Raw genomic sequence first — 23,988 nt, forward strand, 5'->3', positions numbered from 1 at the left:
TTTCACTGAAAGAGTGGTCAGGCATTGGATAAGTTGCCCAGGAAGATGGTGGAATCAGTGTCTCTGGAAGTGTTCAAGAGATGTCTGGATGTGGCACTTGGGAGATACGGCTTAGGGGTGATTATGGTGGTGCTGGGTTGCTGGTTGGACTTGCTGGTCTTGAAGGTCTCTTCCAGCCTTGATGATTCTGTGATTTATTTACTTAATATGATGGTGGTTGCAGAAACAAGGATTCATATACAATGCTTTTAAAATATATTACTTCCCTAAATGCATCCTTATGACATGGAATGAATTTAGAAAAGTTTTGGGAAAGATGATTTTTTGCATAATTACCGTTTATTTTATAAATAGCTCTGAATGTGAAAATATGTTTTTTCTGATATTTAGGTTGATGTTTAAAGATTTCCTGATTAATCATTTTAAATGTCATTACAAAATTATATTGCCCCTAACCGATGTTTATTACCATTTTATACAATGGCATTTTTTGTTTTTGATTCTGTTTGAACAAATTAAGTCTAGTGTATACTCACAAGGCTTTGAGATTGGTCATAAAGAAATACACAAAAATTAAAATTGACACTTCAAATTTCCATTCTAGTAATAGAATCCTATAAAACTATATTGGAAAAATTGAAAAATTTAAAAGGAAAAATAAGTCAGATAATGTACTCTCAGTAGGAATAATATTCTTGGCATATATATTGCAAGTATAAAAGATGTCAATAGTGAGTTTGGACTTTATGACTCTCTCTATAGAAGCGAGACCTGTGTCGTGAAAGTGTAGATTTTGGAACTCGTTGCTTATATTTTCCAGGATATTGGTAAGAGAGCAAAGCTTTGAAAAAAAAAATTCAAAAATTTCGGGGAAGTGGAAGACAGGAGGTTTTTTTCTACTACATGTTTTCCATAATATTGTCTAGTTTATATACTGTACAAATATGTCCTGCACCATTAATGTTATAAGAAGAGTAAAATCTCTGGGGCATGAACACAAGAATATTTTTTCAGATGAGGGTTAGGCTAAACAATTCAGGAAATCCTTTCTGCTAGTATCTGATCTGGTTATAGGAAAGGGTTTGCGGAAACCAGTGGGAAATAATCAAAAAGCGGTAACTGAGAAAGGATTTTTACGTCTTATCTTTGGGCTGGAACAAGTCCACAGACAATCTCAAGCACAAGACAGACTCTTCTCCTAATGGACCGTGAAGGCAATGTATAGCTGTTAGATTTGCTTGACTGGGAGAATGGAATCTCATTTTGAGCATATAAAAGGGTATTAAGCAGCAAAAGTTAATGCAGAAGTTCTTACCAGGTAAGCTTCAAGTAAATAATGGAAAGATAATCTCAGTAGTTATTGTGAAGGGGACATCGTGACTGAGGACAACTGGGAGTGTCAAGAGACGAGGCTGTGTCATGTCTGTACTGCTGCAGACATAATTCTGCTGACTGAATAGGCAGCAGATTTATGGAAGCAGAACATGCAGGGTAAAAGCTGAGGCCAAGAGCAGGCACAAGGGAATACAGTTTGCTGAAGACAAAAGAGATATTGAATGAAGAGAGGAATTAGTGGAAATGGAGTCAGAGATTACTTCTTTTGTCCGGAGGAAACTTTTAAAGCATATCCATGAAAAGCCAAACCACACATTCATCTAATCGATACAGGCTGAGGAGATGAACAATGTGAAATCAGTGCCCATGTAAAAAGATACATGCACTTCTAAATGCAGCTGTGAACTTGGAAGCAAATACTGAAGCTGGAAGGAAAAAAAAAAAGTGAGTCAAAGTCAGAGAAAGAGTAAAAGTTGTGCTTTCTAGTTGAAACTAACACGTAAGTTATTTGAACAGAAGAACTGGTTTTTAGTTCTGGATAAGGCTTAAACAGAGCTATATTCGTTTCCTTTTTTACCAAACAAATCTATGACATAATAGCTCTGTAGGGTCTCATAACTGAGCTCACATGGTGAGTGCTGGGATTCATATCTGTGCCATCCAGTGTTCCCACCTGACTAACTGACCATTTCATGAGTATTCTTTCCTTGGTAGCTGTGGATACCAAGACCAGGACTCCACAAAATTAAGCTACTACATTTCCCTTAAACATAAATGTTATTATAATACAGTTTCTAGAAAAAAAAAAATTGACTTTTAAAAATCAATTTAAAATTCCTAGGCAGTATTACGTCCAGGATCTGTACTGGTTGGATGCTGTCAAATTGTTGCTATGAGAGTGGAAGCCACTTAGTGTTTTGCTTGCTTTCATTTTTGACTGTTATATTCAGAGAATAATCCAACAATTTTGTTAAATTCTCTAGACTATTCTTCAGTTTGTTTTAAATATTGTTCAAAATTAGCATATTTTAAAAAAACTTTAGACATTTTGCAAGTGAGTTATACAAGTATCATGATTATCATGATTCTTGCATCACTTCTAAATATTGACAACAGTAATGTAGATGGATGTTCAATTTTTATAGGGAAAGGTGAGAGCCAAAGCCATTTCACATGCAGGCTGTCTACAAGACAGTCTACAATGTCACTTTTTCTACCTTACTATTTTGGAAAAATGGCAATCCATTTTCTTCTGAAAAATACTAGTGCCATCCATCACCGTGAAAATAACATTGGTCACTTGTTCAGCCCGTGGATTTCAATTAGCTTTGGATGACTCAAATTTTAAAGTGAAGACTGAGTGATGTGACAAACTCTTACATATCATGTTTAATCATGCCCTTGGAAATGGCCATAAATGGTTTCTTAATCAAATGCCTATTACAGAAGGTACTAGGGAGAACCAAACTTACCTGTGCAGCCAGTCACAGACATATTTTAAGTTGCAAGTAGGCACAAGATGGTTTTAGGATTTTTTAAAGGGAACTTTGGTAACAATTTAGTTGAAAGTGTTAAAGGCTGTAAAACATAGTCTCTTCTGTTATGCAACTCAAGATGCATAACAGAATATTCTGTTATACCTGAGGAATAGTCTTAACACTGAATGCTAGTCTCAAAAAACCAGATGTGTTCATAGCTAACAAAATATTTCATATGCCTTATTTTTAATAAAATATCTTAATTATAGAGTAAAATTAATTCATCTGCTAAAGCAGATCTCATTCCTTTTTTTATTCTTTTTTTATTCTATTTCTTTCTGTTTCTTTTTAAAGCTTTAAAATAGCCTTTAGTCTAAGAGCACCATTTTTTTTTTATTTTACAAGAGTTTTATCACTTGGATATATTTTCATTTTGAGTGCCTTTGTTTGTATATAGACAGGCTATTGTGTTACATGATTTGGGCAGATACTTGTTGGCAGAAAGAGAGAGAAGCCTGTCTTGGCAAACCCTGATTTTTATGTAAAAGAACATCTGTGAGCTCTATCTTTGTGGTGTAGCTGGACCCTCATAGCCTAAGAGAAAACTAGTATCTAAAAGCAATCACATCTGTCCTCTTACAACTATAAGGATTATACATTTTGAGTTTAAGGATAAGGATTTACTGGTGAACCCTGAGGAATGCTATTAGCTGCTTTATCTGTTTGCCATGGTTTTGCTACAAGGCAAGTTATGTGCTCTTGTCTGCCCTCCTACCACTGGGCTTTACTCAAAGTGATTTTTTGGAAACTGGTTATTTACCCTCCAGCTATGCCATAGTTTAATCAGTAGCTAGTGGTAGGAGAGATTCCTCCATTTGATTTAACAGTGGAGGGATGATTAGGTGAGGGGTCAGACTCAGAACAGCCATCACAGCAGGAGCATTAAGGTTGGAAAAGACCTCCAAGATCAAGCCCAACCTTTGACAGAATATCACTGTGCCCACTAAATCATATTGCAAAGTGCCATGTCTGCTAATTTTTTGAACACTTCCAGGGATGCTGACTCTACCACTTCCCTGGATAGCCTGTTCTAACTCTTAACCATTGTGTCAGTGAAAAAAGTTTTCTCAATATTCAACCTGAACCTCCCCTAATGCAACTTGAGGCCATTTCCTCTTTGTCCTGTACCTAGTTGTCTGGGAGAAGAGTCCAACCCCTACCTGGCTACAACCTCCTCTCAGGGAGTTGTAGAGAGCAAATAGCCTTACTCCCATCCACACTTCCATGGGAAGATACGGTGCTTGCCATTCCTCTTGGCTACTCAGTGAAAACAGAGCACTTTGCCACACGGTTTCCTAGTGTGTTTTTATACTTTCCTGCCCCGCCTGTTGGATTAGGTGCAGACTGTTCACTACTGCTTTCTGAACCTCTGGTCACACCAGATTTTAATTCCTCTAGGATTAATTATTCAAAATTCATATGCTCCCACCATTGCTTAGCTGAAAACTTTAAGAAGGACAGATACATTGACTTTAGACTATGGACTAAGGATGACAAAGAAATAAAGAATAGAGAAATTGAGAGTTTGGATCAACATTTTCAGAAATTATTATTATTATTTCCTTGTACCTACTGAGTAGGCATTCATTCAGTTCATGTCCAAGAGTGCTGTTCAGATAAACTGTCCAGTCTTAAAGGGAGTAGGTAAACATTGTGCAGGCAAAATACCTGAAGGGAAAAAATAGAGTGCACATGCACTTTCTCCATTTGCAGAAGTTTTGAGTGTGTTTGAGCATACCTGTGCTTAGAGGTACTTTGCTCATGGAATTATTCAGGCTTGCAAGAAGTTTAAGTTCCTTTTCTACTTATTACATTCACTGTGTGAAGACTGCTTTGGAGCTGGGAACAAGTTTGTGTTTTATGCGAAAGAATGTTGAGAAAAATCAGAATTACTGTGAAATTGATGTGTTAAAACCTAATATTGGTGTGAGAGACAAAGGGAATAAATCTTATTACTAAATTCTGTTGTAACTTGTTTTACCCCTGCTGACTCCTCTCCTTTTACTCTCCAAGGAGAGATGTCACCTCATGTCCTTGTAACCTTTTGTCTCATTTCTGGATGCTTTTTCATCAGTCTGTGTTGGGGTTTTTTTGTTGTTGGGGTTTTTTGTTTGGTTTTTTTTTTGGTTTGGTTTGAGTTCTTTTGTTAAATGTAAACTAGCTTGGTCCTACATGAAAGTCTTGAATTGCAAGGAATTTATATTTTTGCATTCCAGTAGGCTGTAGAGCCTCAGTTGTAGACAGGAAAAGACAGAGATGGACATAAACTATGCCTTATTATCACAGAGATGCGGTCTGAGTGATAAGATGAAAGCCGTAGGATGGACATTCAGATGTGATTCAAGGATGTTTTCAAACTTCAGTGTGTAACTTACACATGAAGTTTTTATGATTTATTCAGCAATCAGTCCCTCCTCACAGAATGATGAGATGATGCAGCTTGAGAGCCACTTTGCATGCAACTAGCTAGATTCAATTAAGAGTATCAAATTAGGGAAATCTGCGATATCAGATGACTAACAATGAGTTTCTGGACAGCCACTCCCTCTCACTGTGTCTCACTGCCCAAAACAGTGACATTTGAATCACTTTAAAGCTGCTTTTGAAATTTTGAGAGAAGAGTTTAAAACCAGTTACATATTAGATCTCCTGTAGCAAAATACAGTTTAAAGTTGAAATTCAGTCTCTGCAACTGCAAAATAACCAGGCTTGTAGTACTGTCATTACTTTGGTTTGTATTTCTGTAATCAGGATTGGAATGTGGCCTTTACCCCACTGAACTGATTTTATCATCCTAAAACTTTGGAAGCCACAAGGCTGGATGTGCACAATAGCCCAGCACATGTCTATGCATACTTTGTCCCTCAGTATCTCTTGGGTTTTGTTTTCTTCTTTTCCCAAAGGAGAATTTTTTATTTTGTTTTTTGGAAGGCCATACAGTTGTTCCTCGGAACCATCTCAAATAAATTATCTGTATTCAAAAGGAATGTTTCCAATCAATTAGTTACTGCAGCCGTGTGCTTGTATTTCAGATTATTCACGGTCTGTAGGAGTTGTATAATGAAGATTTTAATGACTGAATGTTGGCATGTGTCCATTTAAATGAATGGACACATACCTCTTCTTATTTTGGAGATCTGGATGTCTATTATGCTTAATATTACATATGAAGTTAGCACATAGAGAAGGGAAAAAAATGTGCTTTAGACTTGAAAAAAGGAAAAAAATGCTCACATTTCCTCTGCATTTATTTTTAGCACCCCCCAGGAGATTCAAATGCATCACTCATTCTTTCCAAAAACCTTACTATTTTGTTACAGTCACTAATTTAAAGTTGCCCAATCTTTTTATATAACACTGGTAGTCACAATCACAAATTGTATGTCACAAAGTATATGAAACTGCTGCAGCACATTTGTATGCAAAATTCTGTAGCCTGGGATGGCTAAAGCATTTCATGTCTTGTACTTATTAGCAGCTTAGATGTTTGTGAACTACTGTGTTCATTTTTTTTCTTGAGAAGTGACACAACCAATCTAATGTCAAATTACATCTATCAATGTAATATGGTATAGAAAAAAACCCCTCTAATATTGAAATCTACTGTGTTAAATATACCACAGATATGTATTTTTTGCTTGTGGTACAAGTTTACTGAAGAAGTGCTGTATTGTTTTCTCTGTCCCCATTGGGTAGTTTTTGTAATTTTTTTGTTATTTATTTTTTTCTTTCATAATACAATTACACTGATGACCCCAGATCTCACTGGTTAGAAATGTCCTATGTGCTTCTTTGAAGATATTTTTTAAAGTTATTTATTTCACCTGCAGTATATGATGTAGTTTACCTATTGGACAGAGCCTCTGACATTGATACAATCTTACCAGATGTTTAGAAGTGGTGTATTTTTTATATTTTCAGGGTTGAGATAGTTGTGTACCTAAACTTTTAACTCTGTGTTTTTTCCTTTTCCCCCTTCTGATCTGCTCCCCCATCACTTCTCTCTATCTTCTCTGCATACTCATTTTTGTCTTCCTTCTTATTGCCAGCTAGGGCTAAAACACCAGTCATCAAGTGAAAGTGCTGCATTTCTCTGTGTATAATTGGAGAAAACCAGCTAAACTGTGCTGAACTGCTTTTGTGCTGCTAGTAGCTAGCCCCACGTGTCAAATGCAGTCATACAGATCCGTAGCTGCTCTGTCTTTGCTTGGTGCCTGGAGAACTGCAGCAGTCTGTAAATGATTTGCATGATTGGGGTGTTATGTTTTGTAGGAGGCCAACACCTCTTAACCCATTTTTTCTGCGTCTGTGTGTGTGGTGGGTCTGCTCTGTATTCCTGGCTAGCTGCAAAACTTAATGCTGCAGCCTATCAAAGTATTCATAGACTCTCACAGTGGAACAGACAGCAGAGAATCCACACACAAACACACTGAGGGAAATGCTGTCATAACTTCTTCACAAGGGGAAGCACAGGGGCAGGCACTGATCTCTTCTCTCTGGTGACCAGTGACAGGACCCAAGGAAATGGCCTGAAGCTGTGTCAGGGGAGCTTTAAGTTGGGTATCAGGAAAAAGGTTCTTCACCCAGAGGGTGGTTGGGCACTTGGAACAGGCTCCTCAGGGAAGTGGTCATAGCACCAAGCCTGGCAGAGCTCAAGTGTTTGGAAAATGTTCTCAGGCACATGGGGTTATTTTTGGGGCTGTTCTGTGCAGGCCTAGGAGTTGGGACTTCAATGATCTCCTTGGGGCCCTTCCAACTCGGGATAGTCTGTGATTCTGTGATTCTATATGCTGCTGCTACGTGGAAGGCTTAAATCCCACTTCCACTTGAATTTATTAGTGCTATCAGATTGATCCACAACTTTCTGAAAACAGAGGAATGACTTGCTACAGCTTCAGTCGACTTCAGACAAATCTTAGATTTTCAGCAGGTCGCAGAGTGCAGGTTGTCAGAGCAGAAAGCAAGGTTTCTGTGCCTCAGGAGCATTTCAGTTTTCCTGTATTGATGACAAGAATAATTTTTTCCTTCCCCTTAAAAACTCTTATGGTCTTTTTTACAAGGTTACCAGAGTGATACCTCATAGAGCCTCTAGGTAGCACAGTAACATATATTAACATGAATACATTTCATACTGCAGAATTATTTGATAACATACTGTATTAAGAGACCACCTCAAACACATAATATAGTTTTGCAGGTGAACACGTCTGTTAAATGGCCTGTTTCTGCCAGTACTTTTGTACCAGTCCCATACAGGTGGCAGAACTGGCTGCTAGCTCAAGCATTAGGTAGCTTTTGGAGCAACTTAGAGGGCAAGATGGTTGACAGGCATTAGGATGTCACTGCTGGCACACTCACTCTTGCCAAGAGCTTCAATCAGATAGTGGTTAAGTGCTGAATGAAAACCCTTGCGTAAGCTGCAGTGATTGAATGTGCTGAAAGTGTTCTTCATAACAAACTCTTCAGAGAATTTTTTTGGTCCAAGAATTTTTATTGATCATTCGGCATGATCATGCTAACAGTGTTTTTTACAGGGGGAAAAAGGATTTGGAGAACTGAAGAAGGGAACTGAGCCCTGGTCACCTACATGCTGTAGAACATGTAGATAATAGAGCTGTTTTAAACCTGCTGATTTAGGGTGAATCTGTCTATTCTTATCATACTAGAGAACATAATCCTATTTGAGTTTTTGTTTGTTTGTTCGTTCGTGCTGTTTTGTTGGACTTTTTTTAACAAAAGAGTGACATTTACCTTTGGGTTTAAATCTGTGAATCTGTGCTGGTTTGAACAAATTTGGAGGAAAAGATCCTCTGCTAGAAGGCAGGTTACAACGATCCCTCCCCCACCAGGTTCGGGAAAAAAAATAATTTTCCTCGGAGGAAAGTGAAAGAGAAAAAAAACTATTTATTTAACAAACAGACAGCAAAAGGATAACAATGCTAAATAATAAAACCTCTCACTGTGGAAAGAAACCTGGGAAGATTTCAGAGTCCTTCTGTAGGTGTAGTGTCTCTCCTCCTCCTCGGAGCTGGGTCATGAGCCGACCTCCGGGGCCTTGGTGGAAAATTCTCCCGATGTGTTCTGATGTTGAAACAGTCCAGAAGAGAAGAAGGGAAAAACCAAAGTCCCAGGAAAACAAAGTTCAACTCTTTGTCTCCCTCCGGAGAAAAGGAGCTGAAAGCTGGCTGAAAAGCAAGAAGGGTGCTTCCTCTGCTCTTGCTACTGCAGAAAGAGAGGAGTGTATCTGTATCTTTGAACAACTGCTTTGAAAAGTTCGCTTGGTTTTTTCTCTCTCCCCCCTCTCGGGCTCACTTTTAAGGCACAGAAAGGCACAAAATTAATTTCTGGGCATAGAGCAGTGAAAAGGGATACAACATCATAAAGTCACCCCAAGACAGAATCTTACATGAAAAGATAAAAGCAAAAGCACTAGAGACTTAATCCTCACAGTCTCCAGAAGATTTAAAATATTTGTTTCTTCTCAGTGTATTCACACAGTCATTTTAAATGTTGATGGCTCTCCATTTTCTTTGTATAAACTATAAGAAGCATGGCTGATCAAAAGTACGAGAGAGAGTTACAGTACAGTTTCATGTATTTATACACAATTTATCCAGGTTTGGGTTGATTAGCATGAATGTATGACCATTTAACTGCAGGGAATTAACTCACATCTATCAGAATTCACTAATTAATTGGTCTGCTAAACTACATTAGCACTGTGACAGCGTGGTTCTTCCAGTGCCACATCACCTTTTTTTAATCCTCGTTGCATCCTCAGTATATAGATTTCAAAATTATATTTTGAGGAGTATCCACTAATGAAAAATTGATTGCATTTTCTTAGTTCAGAAAGGAAGGCTATGTGTACAGAGGTTCAATTGTGAACCTGCTCGAGTAATTTTGAGCCCAGCTACCTATCTGAATTCAAGTGCTACCTTAATTACTTATGTATTACTTGAAAGGAAACCTAAAAATATTCAGAGAAATACTTTTCTTATCTTTTAGAATGATCTGCATAGCTAGCTTCTTATTGAGATAAATTGTTGCATTGATATTATGTATGAGATGACACTTATCAATAGATTCTTTGGCACATGGATTAAAAAATGTGATGTGGAAGAATTTTAAGAAGTAAGGAGACTTCAGATTAATTTGTACTATTACTGAAATGGAGGTTGCTTTAATATGTTGATACATGCCAGTACATACCTTGAGGGGGAAAAAATGCTTCTTTGTGAACCTACTGATGAATTCCTCATGGTGTGATTAAACACGAAACCATGTTAGATCATTGATTTCTGCTAGTGGAAGAATCTCAGTCCATCTTCAGAACAACTGTTTGAGTTAAAAGTATTAATTGAAGAAGAAAATTTCAAGTATTGAGGTTTTTGAGGCTAGGTTCTCCACTCAGTTTCTCTGAGTGCAAATTAAAACACTCAGTATATGATGTTAGGTGCATTTTGGAGAGACCTGGTATAGCCTTTGTATAAATTGCAGCATTCAGTGGAGTTTTAAATTACCAGCAGCTCCTCTTGTACTGCTGATATAGTCTTTTGCAAGATGCTTGCCAGAACAGAGACTGTTTCAGCACTTTTCTCTTCTTCCCCGTCTCCTGGTGTACCTGGTGTGCACCAATATCCACCCTGTGAAAAGGAGCAGTGGGCATGAGTTCATTCTGCTGGCTCCAGCCTTTTTCCATAAGGTGGCAGGAATGTGCAGTACAGCACAATTAATGTCTTCTAGTGTGGTTCATCTCTCTCTCCTCTGTTTTGGTGGGAAAGGTGTCCACAGAGTAGTTAATCTTTATTTTTTTATTGACTGTGCTTATGTGGTAGCAACATGGGATTTGTGCCTCAGTGTGGGGGGCACTCTTTGATTGTGGTTCTATGTATTCTTGATGCATCTGGTAGGGAGAGAAAGGCTCAAGTGTCACTTCCCAGTGGTACTAGGCTGTATCCATAGTGGTAAGTAAAACAGGCCAGGGGTGGTTCTCTTGTCCTAGGGCTAAAAGGCACAGCATGCCTCATCTACATATGGCTATGTTCTTGCTTCCCAAAAGAGGGTGGCCACATTCAGCCTGTCCCTTGAGAGCATTCCTGAGCCTGTGCTGTCCCCTGAACCATGCCCAGCCATTGTCTGGAAACATGTTAGCTGTCAGGAGCCAAAACTGTGCCAGGGAGCAGGCTTACAATGGAACAGCAAGGGCAGGAGCATGCCGGCATGCCAGCGCATGCTCCAGCCCTCTTTCTGTTCCTGATACAAACATAACCATGTTAATACTGATATTGCCTAAGTTTAGCAGTGTCTCTAAATCCCGTTTTCAGGCTTTCTGTCAGCCATTTAATCAGGACTGTACAATTCTGTTACTTTTAAAAATCTTTATTAAATGTAATGTCAAGTAATATTACAGCTTGACAGAGTGCAAATAAGGGAACACAGCAGTTTTATTCTTTCGGCACTACAAGACAGAGGTAACACGTGCAGAGGCTTTCTTTTTTTGACCTAAAAAGGGTAGGTGTGTTTTTCAAGCTACTCTTAAACTGAACTAGTACATATGTAAATTGAAATGCATTTATGTGAAGTTCCAGTTGGGGAAAAAAATAAATCCTAAACAGATTGAAGCAAGGAAATGAATTGTAAGGGAAATGTCAGTAAATATTCAGATATCCTCACAGTTTCTTAAATAAATGCACATTTGTAAAATATCAGATTGCATATTCCAAATACAACTTTAACTCTGTCCCTGTAGCCATTCCCAGTCTAAGTCTGCAGACCAGAGAACCCCTACAGTCACAACTCTACATCAAATAAATTCTGAGTATGAGTTACAGGCATCACACAATATGGTTATGTTGGAGTATTTTTACTATTTAATAACAGACAAAGTGGATATTTTATTTTGGAATCAAAGTGCTGTTATGTGGATTTATGGCTTATAGCGTTGGCAGTGTTTCCGAGTACTTTCTTTTCCAAAGTACATAAATATAAAGTGGTAAAAGTTTTGGTTTTAGCTTATAAATGTAGTTAATAATCTGTTCAAACAATAAAAAATTCTATTTGTTAATGGCCAAGAAATGTTTGGGGGGATTGGTTTTTCTTTTTACAGGAGAATCATTTAAATCAACCGGATGAAATTAATAGACAGTGAATATCACAATGGTTTGGGGGGAGTTCGTGGCACACCAGTTGATCATGTGGAACTTCCAGTTATTAATCCATTAAAGTCATTACTGCCTCCAAGTCTTCTTTAAAGGTCACAGTCTTTTTAAAGGATTTTTTTAATGAGGAAAAGAACTATTCCTGTTTGATCCGTCCAGTGTGTGCAGGGCTGTGCACCCACTGACTGTCATGCCAAAGGATGTTCTGTGCTTGGAATTTGCAGCACTGAGCAGCAACGTGCGAGAGCTCCTGTGGGCTGCAGGAGGATTTGTATTGATCCTCCTGTTCTGACATCCGGGGTTTTAGTGCGGTTACAATATAGGCAAACACATCAGGCAATTAAACATGTGAAGACATGGTTCTGCTTGATTATTTGACTTCCTGCAACTAATAATGAGATTTGTGAAAGATTTAGTGCTATGCCATTGAATATAAAAGAAGTTTGGAGGCCTGTATGTGCAATGGAGTTAGGTGTGGTAGATTAAGTTTGTCCTGGCATCCTTATTGAAGCTTCCCTATAGGCACTATCAGCTGTAATCAGCATTGTTGCCAGAAATAACATTGCAGTGTCAAAACCATGGGTGTTTTAAGGGTATAGCGAGGGGACTTGAAGTGTTCACTTGTTTGTTTGACTTTAAATTAATAAAGACTCACAAGATTTTTTTCCTTTCCTGGGTTATTGTTGAATTCTGTCATTTTATTTCTTTTTAATATTCTTTAGAAAAACTGCTGATGTTCAAATTACATTGAAAATATCTGCTTACAGGCAGACTAATGGCCTAAAATGAAATAAAGTCCTAGCAGGATTTGGAAGAGAGAAAGAATACCTAAGATATAATGTAGTGGTCACATCAGTCAGTGTTATGCCTATGCTGTGAACAATGTGTTACCTTTCAGTTGCTAAAATTTCTTTTTCTGGTTTGTTATTTTTTGGGGGGGAGGGGGTTGTGATAGTGAATAGAAATTATCAACAGGAGTTTTAAATTATGCACAGGCAATGACCATCAGATACTACAATAATGATTTGTATCACAAGAGAGTTTTGATTCTCAGAAAGATACAAATTGAAATTCCTGGAGGAGTGCAGCTCATCGTGTTATTTACTACCTCCTTCCAGTAAGACTGTGCCTGTGAGGGTAAAGCAAGTTAAAGTCAGCACATACTTGACCTCTGAGGCACTGATTTCTCCTGTACTCAGAGGCTGTCTCCTGGGCCCAGGTGCTGGACACCCTTCAGTGAATCGGTGACCCTGAGATCAGAATGGGATAATGTTACTGGGAAGGAGGATCAGCATAAATCTAAAATTAGTAACCCCTATGATAAATACTTTAAAAGATTGCCTTATTGAAATCCTCAGTGTATACTTCATGAGGTAGTTAAACCATCAACTGTAATTGTACTTAGAATAAGAATATATTTTCTATTGCATTTGTTATCCTAAAAGATGATGTATATTGCCTTAAAGAAAAACACTTCTGGTTATTTCCAAAAAACAGACTTACAGTGACCAGTCCTACACAGGTGCCAGTAGGTTTCCTGAAGAGTTATAATGGTAATATTAATAATCGGATTATTAGAAGTGAAGTAACTGTAAATCTTGCAGTTCTAATTTGTGCTGCTTACTTACTATGTTTCTGGTTTTGAACCAATTTCAGTTCAGCAGTCAGTTTCAATGGGTTTTAGACCACTTCTGCGTGCAGGTTTCTGTACAGATTACTCTGCCACATTGCCTGCCTTACAAATATTACTCATAATTCTTTGCATGTCTTTCCTATAGAACATGGAAATTAGCACTAAAGCCTTAGGTTTAGCTTTAGAAAAGGCTTTTTTCAGTCTAAAGAAATCTTATGGTGTCACTTTCAATCTCTCCTGTGAAAGTTAAATTTCTTTCTCTTACTTCCTTTTATGTTCAAAAACTTGAATAATTTATTACTGCAAAGGAATGTGTACCGACAGTAACCAACAGAGGATGTGGAAAGATTTATTGGGAGAAACATTAAGAGCATTCCTGGCCAGGTGTATTTTATTTCTTTTTGTGAAATTGAAAAAAAAACACTGTACAGTTCCAGCCAACTTCGGATATGGCTGGAAGCCCATTTGGAAGAGAGTATCTGTAATTGTGAAGTGCTTCTTGAGATAAACTGAACAAAAAGTGACGAAGGGCACAAGGAGATTTGGCATTTCTGAATAGCCAGAAATGTGTTGCTTGATTTTGAAAGCAACTGCAGTGTTTGCCATCTGAGTGGGTGTGTGAATGACTTCCGCTCTCCTTGTACTTTATCCAGCAGTTTATACCCATGGGAAATGAGGGAGTGAACGCCCTGCTGAACCAGAGCAGTGGATTCTGAGTTTGCACCCTTGGTCCATGACAAAAGGTCCTGAAGGAGCAGGACCTCAGTAGACTTCCACACTCCTTGCTTGACTGATAGAAGGTATCACTCAGTGAACAGCAAGACACATGTTATGTACATTTTTATTCTACCACATTTTTTTAGAACTCTAATAAATAATTTTACTGCATATTGGAGTATATAACATGAATTTGTGAGGAGTGTAATCTTTTCCAAGGTTACAAATTGTAATTTACTTAGTTGATGTTATTTAGGACAAAATTCTAGTCAAATACAAAAATAATTTTTTCAGGGATGATAAAAAAATCCGTTATAAACTAGCTATTTGTAATTTGATCCAATTACCTCTCTGGCATGTTTAATTTCATTTACATAAGTGGCAAAGCTAATAAGAGCATTATCATAGAATCATACAACAGTTTGGTTTGGAAGGGTCCTTTAAAGATTACTTGCCTACTCCAACAACCCTGCAGTAAGCAGGGACATCTTCAACCAGATCAGGTTGCTCAGTGCCCTGTCCAACCTGACCTTGAATGTTTCAAGGGATGTGGCATCCACGACCTCTCTGAAAAACCTGCTCTTTTGTTTTACCTGCCCATCATAAAAACTTTATTTTCTATATCTAGTCGGAATTGACTCTATTTTAGTTTAAACCGTACCCCTTGTCCTGTCACTACTGACCTTACTAAAAGGTCTGACCCCATCTTTCTTGTAGGTCCTCTTTAAGTGCTGAAAGGCTGCAGTAAGGTCACCCCACGCATTCCCTTCTTCAAGCAGAACAAACCCAACCCTTTCAGCCCTTCTTCATAGGAGAGGTGCTCCAGCCCTCATAATTTTTTGTGGCTCTCCTCTGGACCTGTTTCTATATTGAGAATGTGCCAGGGACACCTTTTCCCTTTCAGTTTTTCCTTCAACTGCAACTTCTTAGTCTCCAGCTCCCCTCTGTGCTAGCTGAGTAGGTAGGTCCCTTCAGCAGTTGCCTTATTTATCAAAAAGCAAGCTTTGATATTGTATTTTTGTATAAGTTGTGGAAACAGTTTCTTCTTTGTCCATTAGTCCAAGTTTCTTAAGTGTTCTCTACAAATTCTTTCTTCATGTAGCATCTTAAATAAAGGAGTAAAAAGATGTGGAATCAAACTGCTCCATCCTCCTACCCCATGCAGGAAGCTCTATCTATATCCCATTTTATATGGATGTGAATCTCATGTTATGGGACCCTCATGATGAGTTTCCTTGATCTGTCCAATAATCTGTTCCGTTGTATACTAGTCCTTACCTATTGCTTCCATCATGGAATAAATGAATGGATAAAACCTATTGTTTTATCCATCATGGCTATGGAGAACAGCTCTTGATTTCTCTTTGTAGATTCTCCCCACCCTAGAGTTTTGTAGACCTTTCTTTTTCTCCATTGCATCCCAGAAATTGTTCTCTCCTATTTCTCTCTCCTGGGATGTCTCCATGCCTGACTACACCTATTGCTATTTTCCCAGTGCGCAAATGGAAATCTTACTGGTAGCAAGAGGCCAGCCTTTTGTAGTCCATACAATTAAAAAAACTTGGTAATTAGACAAAAGGCTCTTTCAAATATGAGCTGAAGTGCTCAATTAGAAGCACAGAATCAATGTCTCATTTTATTGCTGTTTCCTGTGTTGGTTTCTATACTTGCCTGTCAAAACCAGACTACTTTTTGAAGTTATTCGATACAAAAATCAGCCTAAACCATTGAAATCCCAGTGCTTAAATTCCCTTGTGAGTTTTAGTAGCTGGTAGACTACAGATGGGATTCAGTAGGTGCTTAAAGTTGCAGGTCTTTAACAATGCTACTTGATTAAATCCTGTATTTTGTTCCGTTTTCAACCCCAGAATTTCTGCTGCCTTTTAGATTTTAAAATTCATTTAGGAAGCCAGTGACAGAATCAAGTTTTTTGGTGGTCTCTGAGTACATACCATTCTAGCAGTTTTGCATCAAGGAGATTGGAGAAAATGGTTACTACTATGAAATTATGTTTTCTTAAAATAAAAGTTTTAGAAGTTCTTCTTCTAATAAAGAGCTTTGTTTCTTCAACAATCATATGGTAATTTGGCATACTTGAAAATTGATTTTAAATATTTACTTTTTCTACTCTTGTAAATATATTGTTTTCCCTACTCCCTCTTTTTTTTTTTTCTTTTCATTCCAGGACCCTTTGCTGCTTCAGGAGACAGTGAATTCTGCTGCTGCTCTTATCATGGCATTAATAAAGGACAGAAACCCGGAGCTGATTGGCCAGCTGTTGGTAGCATAAGACCATAAATCATGGCTTTTGGAAATGTTAGTTTTTCATCATCTGTTCACCAAAGGTCTTAAGCCATTTTATTCTTTCTTGAAAACTCTGGATTTATGCCATTTATTATTAAGATCCTTTAACAGCATATTTTTGATATTTAAAATACAAGTATAATGTTATGTATAAAATGTAAAAGGAAATACAAATAATTCTGAGATACACTGGGTATATACTATGAGGAATGATACTGAAATATTTTTTAAGGTACTCATCATTTAAAAAGGTGCACAGAGGACACCAAAGCATTCATGCAGAATTTAACCATGCGTGTGTTGTACTCTGGGACTGCATGAATTAAATTTTATTTCTGATAAATTAATCCTAAAGCACAGCTCATCTACTTTATGTGAAATTATTTAAAAATTGCTGCTGTAATACTTATTAGTGAATATAGAGTTCATTACAGGGTGTAGCTTTCCTGGCATCAAGAGAAATGTGTATTGCAGGAAGAGTTGGAAAGGTCAGGTACCTGTTCTCTGTGGAATGAAGGTAACTTCAAATCAAAGAAAAGATATGCATGGATACAACAAGGTGCTACCACCCCAGTTTTCCAGATGCAGTATACTCTGGCTGTAGCCTTCTTGGTGCTACACTTCTTCCAGTGCCCCTGTGCCATCATTCAGAGCTCCTGTAGCTCCACTGAAATAGGAAGAGTCTGTTAATTCATGTATCAGAATACGATTCTCATCTCTTGTTGGTTAGCAGATGTATGTAGTAAGTAGTAGTAAGGAGACCAAGCATTATGAATTTGAAGATACACGACATTGATAGTGAGGTGTGGACAGTTGGGACAGGAAGATGAAATGGTGAATGATTAGTATGTGGAGTATCACTAAGAGCAATACAAGCAGAGTCCCTGAAAACCTATGCCTTTCCCTATGCATCAGACCCGGGAATTCCATCTCTCCTGCAATTTGTGAAGGGGCTAGGTTAATGACTTACATACTTGCTATGGCTGGAATAAGGTCTTGGAGAAGTATCCCCACCAGAAGTGTCCAGCGAATCCCTGATTCAGCCTGTCACTGTCAGTTCAGCAAGTTTCCCTCTAAAAACAGCATTCCTCCCCTTACTCCCACTATGTTCCACCCTCTGGTGCTCACACAAAACTTAGGATAACAACCTCTATGCTTGGTCCCCTTCCTCCTTCCCTTCACATGACTATTTATATCTCTGGTTTAAATTGCTTTTAGAAGTTGGTCTTGGTCCCAAACTTCCTTCATTGCAGAATAAAATAAAGAGTTGTTAGCTGGCAGTTCTATATCCAAAGCAGACATTTTCTTCCACACACAAGTCATGCAAAGATAACTAACAAAGTTCTTGTGCATCATCTGCTTTCTTCTTTGCTTCTTTCTTCTCTCTACTTTGATTAATAATTTGTCCTTTTCTGACATTGTACAACATCAGCATTCATATTAGCTCTGTGTATGGCTACACAATAGGCATATTTTATTAATACATATATTCATGTCTGTTCATATGCAGAGTACGCAAATAAGTGAAGAACTAAAGAATTTATTACTGCTATTCATAATTTAACAGGACAGCTCTCACAAATAAGTTTTCTGAATGTGCTTTTACATTAATAAATTTGATGAAGGAATTTGTCCCATAGGCTTTTAAAAGACATGATGAAAGATGTCTCTTTGACTTTATTTTGTTTTTCTTGTTTGCTTGAAGACTAAAATGCAATCTGTGGTGTGTTTTCCCCAAGTAATAAGAAGGTGAATTTCGAAAATCCTTCATGTTTTCTATCCACTCTAATTTGTACATTGTGATACTGCATTAAAATTGATTTGTGCATGACATCATTTGCTTAAACAGAGCTTTTATTTTTTAGGGTTGTTTTACTTAACTCATTCTCCTAAGAGGATTTCAATCCTATTAAAAATGATACTTCAATGAACTGCTGTAATAAAAAGAAAAATTATAGTTGTTTATGGATTTATTTTGAAAAGAGAACAGACAATGCACAACAAAAAATAAGTTTTGGGTCATCCAATATACTTAGTACTAATCCTAAATGGAAGATAATAAGCTTTATTAATGTACTGTTAATCATTGCATTATGGCTTTTTAATCTTTAGCAATCTTTTAAAATACTCGACAAACACTGAAAAATCCATTTTGCTGGAAGCAAATACACCAACAACAGAACTACTAAAACAGATCACAAAATACTAAAACTGCAGTTAAAAAAAAGAAAGAAAGAAACTGGACAGTGATTAATGCTATTGTGTATCCAAACCAAATTAAAATGGTTTTTTGGGTGATTGTTAGTACTTACAATGGGAATAAAGATATAAAATGAAATTAAGAAACTGGCTGATTGTTTTTTGTCTGTGCATAGCTTCTCACAAATAGCAGTATACATGAGAAACTTGGCAGCCTTTTGTACACACATGCTGTTTTGAATTTAACTAGTGAATCAGTCACCACCCATATTGCTTTGAACATTTGGACAGAGATAACAGAAAGTAAATAAAAGCTCAGACTCTGCCAGCCTTGCGTACCTTACTCCTCAAGCATTCTAATTAGTATTCCTTGGGTAGACTGTTCCTCAGAAAAGAGAATGCAGAATGTGGCCCTAGAAATACTTTTCATAACTGCAAAGTTGAATGAATTAGAATTGTATACTGAAACTAACCCACTTCATGCAAAATCTGGAATCTGTATTACTTTGTCTTCAATCAGTTAGGTAGAAGATTTTCTAGTTAGTCTTTTTTTCTTCAGCTTTTCAGATGACCTAGCTGGAAAAAAAAAATGGCTCGATGGTCCTCTAAAGAAGAAAGAAATGAAAAGGATAGAAGGTAGTGGCATTATAAACAAAAAACCCCAACACCCCAAAACTATACCAAAAAGCAAAGAGAGAGGAAGTGAGATGTTACCTATTGTAATCAGTGGCATAGGAGAGTCAACTTTAGTTGAGCTCACCTTGATAATTAATGTAGGCTGCAGAACAAAGATTTTCTGGTTGCCATGGAGCTTTTGGTGTAATCAAATCTGTGTTTCTGTGTGACACCAAAGTCTCATCATCTCCACAGTGCTGTTCTAGGTGCCATCCAAAGAGAGACTTCCAAAGACATGTACAGTTTCCAATTAGTGCTTGGCAATTTCTGAGGATACAGCAACTTTTCCTGTCTCTCCACCAGAGAAGGGTCATACTTTGGTTGCTCTGTTCTCCCTGCCTCAGACACTTGCCACTTCTCACTGCTTTTTGTTTGGCTTTTATTTCTGAAGAAGAGGACATTCACTCTGAGACATGCAAAAGCTTTTTTATTTTGTATCTCCTTCCTCTTCATCCATAACTTTGATCTGAAAAATTCTAGTTCATATCACCAAGCATTTACCAATGTGCAAACAATCCCTTTATTTTTGTTGAGGAAGGTTTGGGGGTTCAGGAATAGGCTCATGTTAACAGTGTTCCTGTAGGCCAGAGTCTGGGAGAAGATTATTCCTGCCCAACTCAATCAATCCAATCTTTTGCACCTGATTTTGAATAATTTGTAAAGGCACACAGTTCAATGACCAATGCCCTCCTCTGGGTGCCTGCAATGAGATACCAAAGGCAAAGTGTGAAAGTGGGTTCAAATTTTTGTGCCCCAATGCCTGCACTTTCAACTTCAGATGGGTAATTTTTAATGACATCTGTCTCCCTCAGCCCATTCCCCAGCCCAGTTGTTTACCAGAATTCAGTTTATCTTGTGCTTCTGGCAAGCACCAAGGAAAAGAAGCAGTCACTGACACTGTGTTTTTTCCCAGTGTAGGTTGATTTTGATTGACAGGTCTGTAAAGCACTTGTTAAATATACATTTTCTTGCATTATTTCTTCCAGGAACACTCAATCAGTTTAGAGATCTAAAAACCACAATTTCAGTACCTGTGCTGAGGAAACAGTCCCAACTGTGAAAATACATTTTGTGATAGAATAAAGTCACTTGTCTTGCATACACCAACCTGGGGAGCAAAGTGGCATTTCTTGATATATTTATTCCAAGGTTAATTTTAATATGCTTTCAGTCTTCAGATTGAAATGGATCTTGTCCTTCATCCTGCACCTATTCCTGTCTCAGAAACTAAAGTTATAATTCGGTGAAAATGCCACAATGCTGAATTATAACACAGTTACAAAGAAACATGAGAGAGTAAGAGACTTGGAGAAGAAAAAAGTGTTTGTGAATTTAAATAGCGTAGAGAAGCAAGGAGGCAAGAGAGAATATACCAGAGCTCCACCAGATGGCAAACCCTTGATGGAGACCCCTAGAACAGCACGATAGGCTAGGGGCTGCAGGCAGGAACGCTTTCCAGGTTCAGTAGCACTTCAGATGGCAGCTCAGCAAGGCATGTTTCTATTCAGCAGCCATTTTAGATAATTGTCTCCCTTGGTTAGTTGTTTGTTGTTACTTCTGCATCTCTTTCATTACTCTGCCTCCTTCCTTTTGTTTTTGTGCCTCAGACTGGACATTTCCAATTTCATATTTCATTTCAGCCATTCCTGTTTTCTCCTGTGCTCTTTTCCCATCCTTTCCCCTACTTCTGTTGCTTATTCTTTCTCTCCGTATTTGTCACTCTTTTTCCATTCCTCCCTGCCCACCATCGTCGAAGGAGACGATCCCCCCCCTCCCTTCCCTTGCAATCCAGGCCGTGGTCTGGCATCAGAAGCCCTTCCTCGCTCCTGGATCGAGAACTGAGGCATTTGGGTTTTGGCACCTCCGCACCGCTCACAGCTGGGACCGAAAACAGATGTCACTTCCGCTGCCAGCTGCCGGCAGATGAGCAGCAGCTGCCCGGAGGGACAGACCTCCTGCATGGCAGCTGCTGGGCTGACACTGAATGCCGCCTATTAGCTGGAGTCAAGCTGTAAGCAGAGCCATCCCACTGAGGGGGAATAATCTGCCCCAAGGTCAGACCCCTCTTCCCCTGCTTCAGTAGCCAAACTTGGGTTCATAAAGTCAGCACCTAGTCAAGGAGCCAGATTTGCAAATCTATCAGAATGGCAGCAACAACAAAAAGTGAAAGAAAAAAAAGCCAAATCCAGGTATGACTTGCAGTCCTGGTGACTGGAAAAAGTATGTTTTCACTTAGTAACCAGTGGCTTTGCCAAGAGTTGCTCAGAGACAGAAAGCAAGGAACCCCACGATGCTGTGTGAAGCAGTTCCTTTCCACAGCAGAGACATGGCCTCACTGAAGCCCCCCTGAAGTCAATGGGACTGAAATTTCCTTGCAGTGCGCTCAAGAATGCATGGCATCTCTTCCCTCTGCCATCTTCAGCTAACCCACACATAACTGTGCTGGTTATGCTGGGGGCTTATTAATATTATTATAATTATTGTCATCATTATTTTTATTGTGCTGCAGTTCTGTGTGTGTATTTATGCTGTGCTCAACTCCCTTGCCATTTGGTAGGGAACATTATGGCCTTGATTAATGCCCACTATGTTTGGAATTTAGTTGTGATTCCAGCTTAAGCACCCACAGGCCTGTGGTACGTGGGGTTATAGGGGCGCTTGTGAAGGGCGGTTCAGAATTTAAAACCTCTCTTTGAATACTCACTCTGAATCCAGTGACAGCACAATAAGCCTAAAAGGATGATTTTGTGCAGAACTAGAAAAAGACTTGGCCTTTTGTGGACACTGTACTTTGTCCCTCTCTCCTGTATGCTAGCATTTAGGGTTGTGCTGCTGTGTAGAAATTCAGACAAAGAAGCTGAAAAACTGTTACCTGTCTGGAAACGAATCCTGCAAGAAGTGGCTAGCTCTCACCAGAGTCACCAGGTGGGATGACTTTGGGGCAGGAGGTACTTTGTGATTCCTGCTGCAAAGGGATGTGCTGGAGGCACATAGGGCTGCAGCAATAAAATCACAGATTTGCCTAAGCTGTGAGTCACCCGTGGGGCACTGTTTTCTTAACTTTGCAGTTTCAGGTCCTGCCTATGTTGAGGGTGAGATGAGTATTTGCTATTCTAACATTGTTGTGCCCCTTCTGCAGACAAGGGCATATATACATGGGTGAAGTGCATGGGTGAAGTCAGAGCTGGATGTGACTCCTCTCTTTGGCTGTCATGTGCAGGCTTTGTGAGCAGCAAAGTGAGCCCAGTTGTGTGTTGTGACACGCAGACCTCTCTGAAAATGATACATCTGAAAATGCTCAGAGGTGAACTGCATTCCAGACTGGTAGGTCAGGATAAGAAAAGGAAGGAAGGAAACGAGGTGTCTCTCACCCCTTCTGGGAGTGGCTGCTTACAGCAGATCAAAGAAGTACTTTTATGAAGGGTATTTCAAGAAAAGCTGCAAAATGCTTTGAGTGCACAGCAGAAAACACACATCACTTCTCCTTGGTTATTTGGTTTTTTTATTAATCTTTAAAGCAACTGTCTTCACTGAATTTGGTCTTGAATCCTGCTTCTGATTGTGCACCTTTGTGTAGGCAGCTCCACAGACTGGGAATGTGCAGGATTTGTCCAAAGCTTTGCTGCACCATGGTTACTTATGGTTACTTACAGTATAAGAACATTCATTACAGCGGCAGCAATGCACCCTCTGCTGGTGTCCATCAATATTTTATCCAAAATCTTCCCCAAGTTAACTATCAACAAACACTGCTGATGGCAGAGGAAGGGCCAATATTTTTCTCTCCATCTTCTCTGATTCCCAGCAGTAATAACCTAAGGTGTTGAGATGGGCTGAAAGAACTCTGGGCATGGTGTTGGCTCTGCAGCTGTGGGCCCCACATCTGCCCTAATGACTACAAAGTGCAAAACAAAGATGCAACTGCTTTCAAGAGGAGGCTGGAAAACACCCTCAGCATGTGGGCTAATGGAAAAATGGGGATTCATGCTAATCAGGTCGTGTGGGTGGAGGATGGCAAAGCATTTGTTATCGTCTGGGACAGGTCCTGCCAACATATATCTGCCTCAGGCTGGATTCTTGGTAGTGTTTTTTGCAGACCTCTTTCATTCTGCTCAAAACACACACTGAGTAACATTCATTTCAGATTTCTGGAAAATCCTAAATTACAGCCGAAATAGGCAAGTTCTGGACAATTCTGTGTTCAAATTATGAATATTCAAGTGGGTTTTTTGAGTGTTATTTTGTACTTTAGTGAAAATCTCAGGTATTTTTCTTTATTTTTTAAAAAAATTTTATGAATCTTAAGCCAAATTTGATAAAACCTTAGAAGCATCAGAAAAAACCTAGAAAATATTAGCTGTACTGCACTGTGATAGATGTGATGCATGACTCAAGTGAGCATCAATGAATGCCTGGGAATAATGGC

At 38.6% G+C, this 23,988-nt stretch overlaps 1 protein-coding gene across 1 annotated transcript in view; it reads left to right on the forward strand.

Annotated features, from left to right (window-relative positions):
• Nucleotides 1-18,891, forward strand: part of CRPPA (CDP-L-ribitol pyrophosphorylase A) — a 117,894-nt gene extending 99,003 nt beyond the window's left edge. Inside the window, 1 exon segment of the mRNA XM_032110568.1 lies at nt 16,570-18,891. Within this exon segment, the coding sequence (XP_031966459.1) occupies nt 16,570-16,674 (105 nt within the window). The 3' untranslated portion in view covers nt 16,675-18,891.
• Nucleotides 18,892-23,988: the final 5,097 nt, after the last annotated feature.

This window comes from Corvus moneduloides, chromosome 1 (assembly GCF_009650955.1).
Source record: "Corvus moneduloides isolate bCorMon1 chromosome 1, bCorMon1.pri, whole genome shotgun sequence".
Lineage (NCBI taxonomy): Eukaryota > Metazoa > Chordata > Aves > Passeriformes > Corvidae > Corvus > Corvus moneduloides.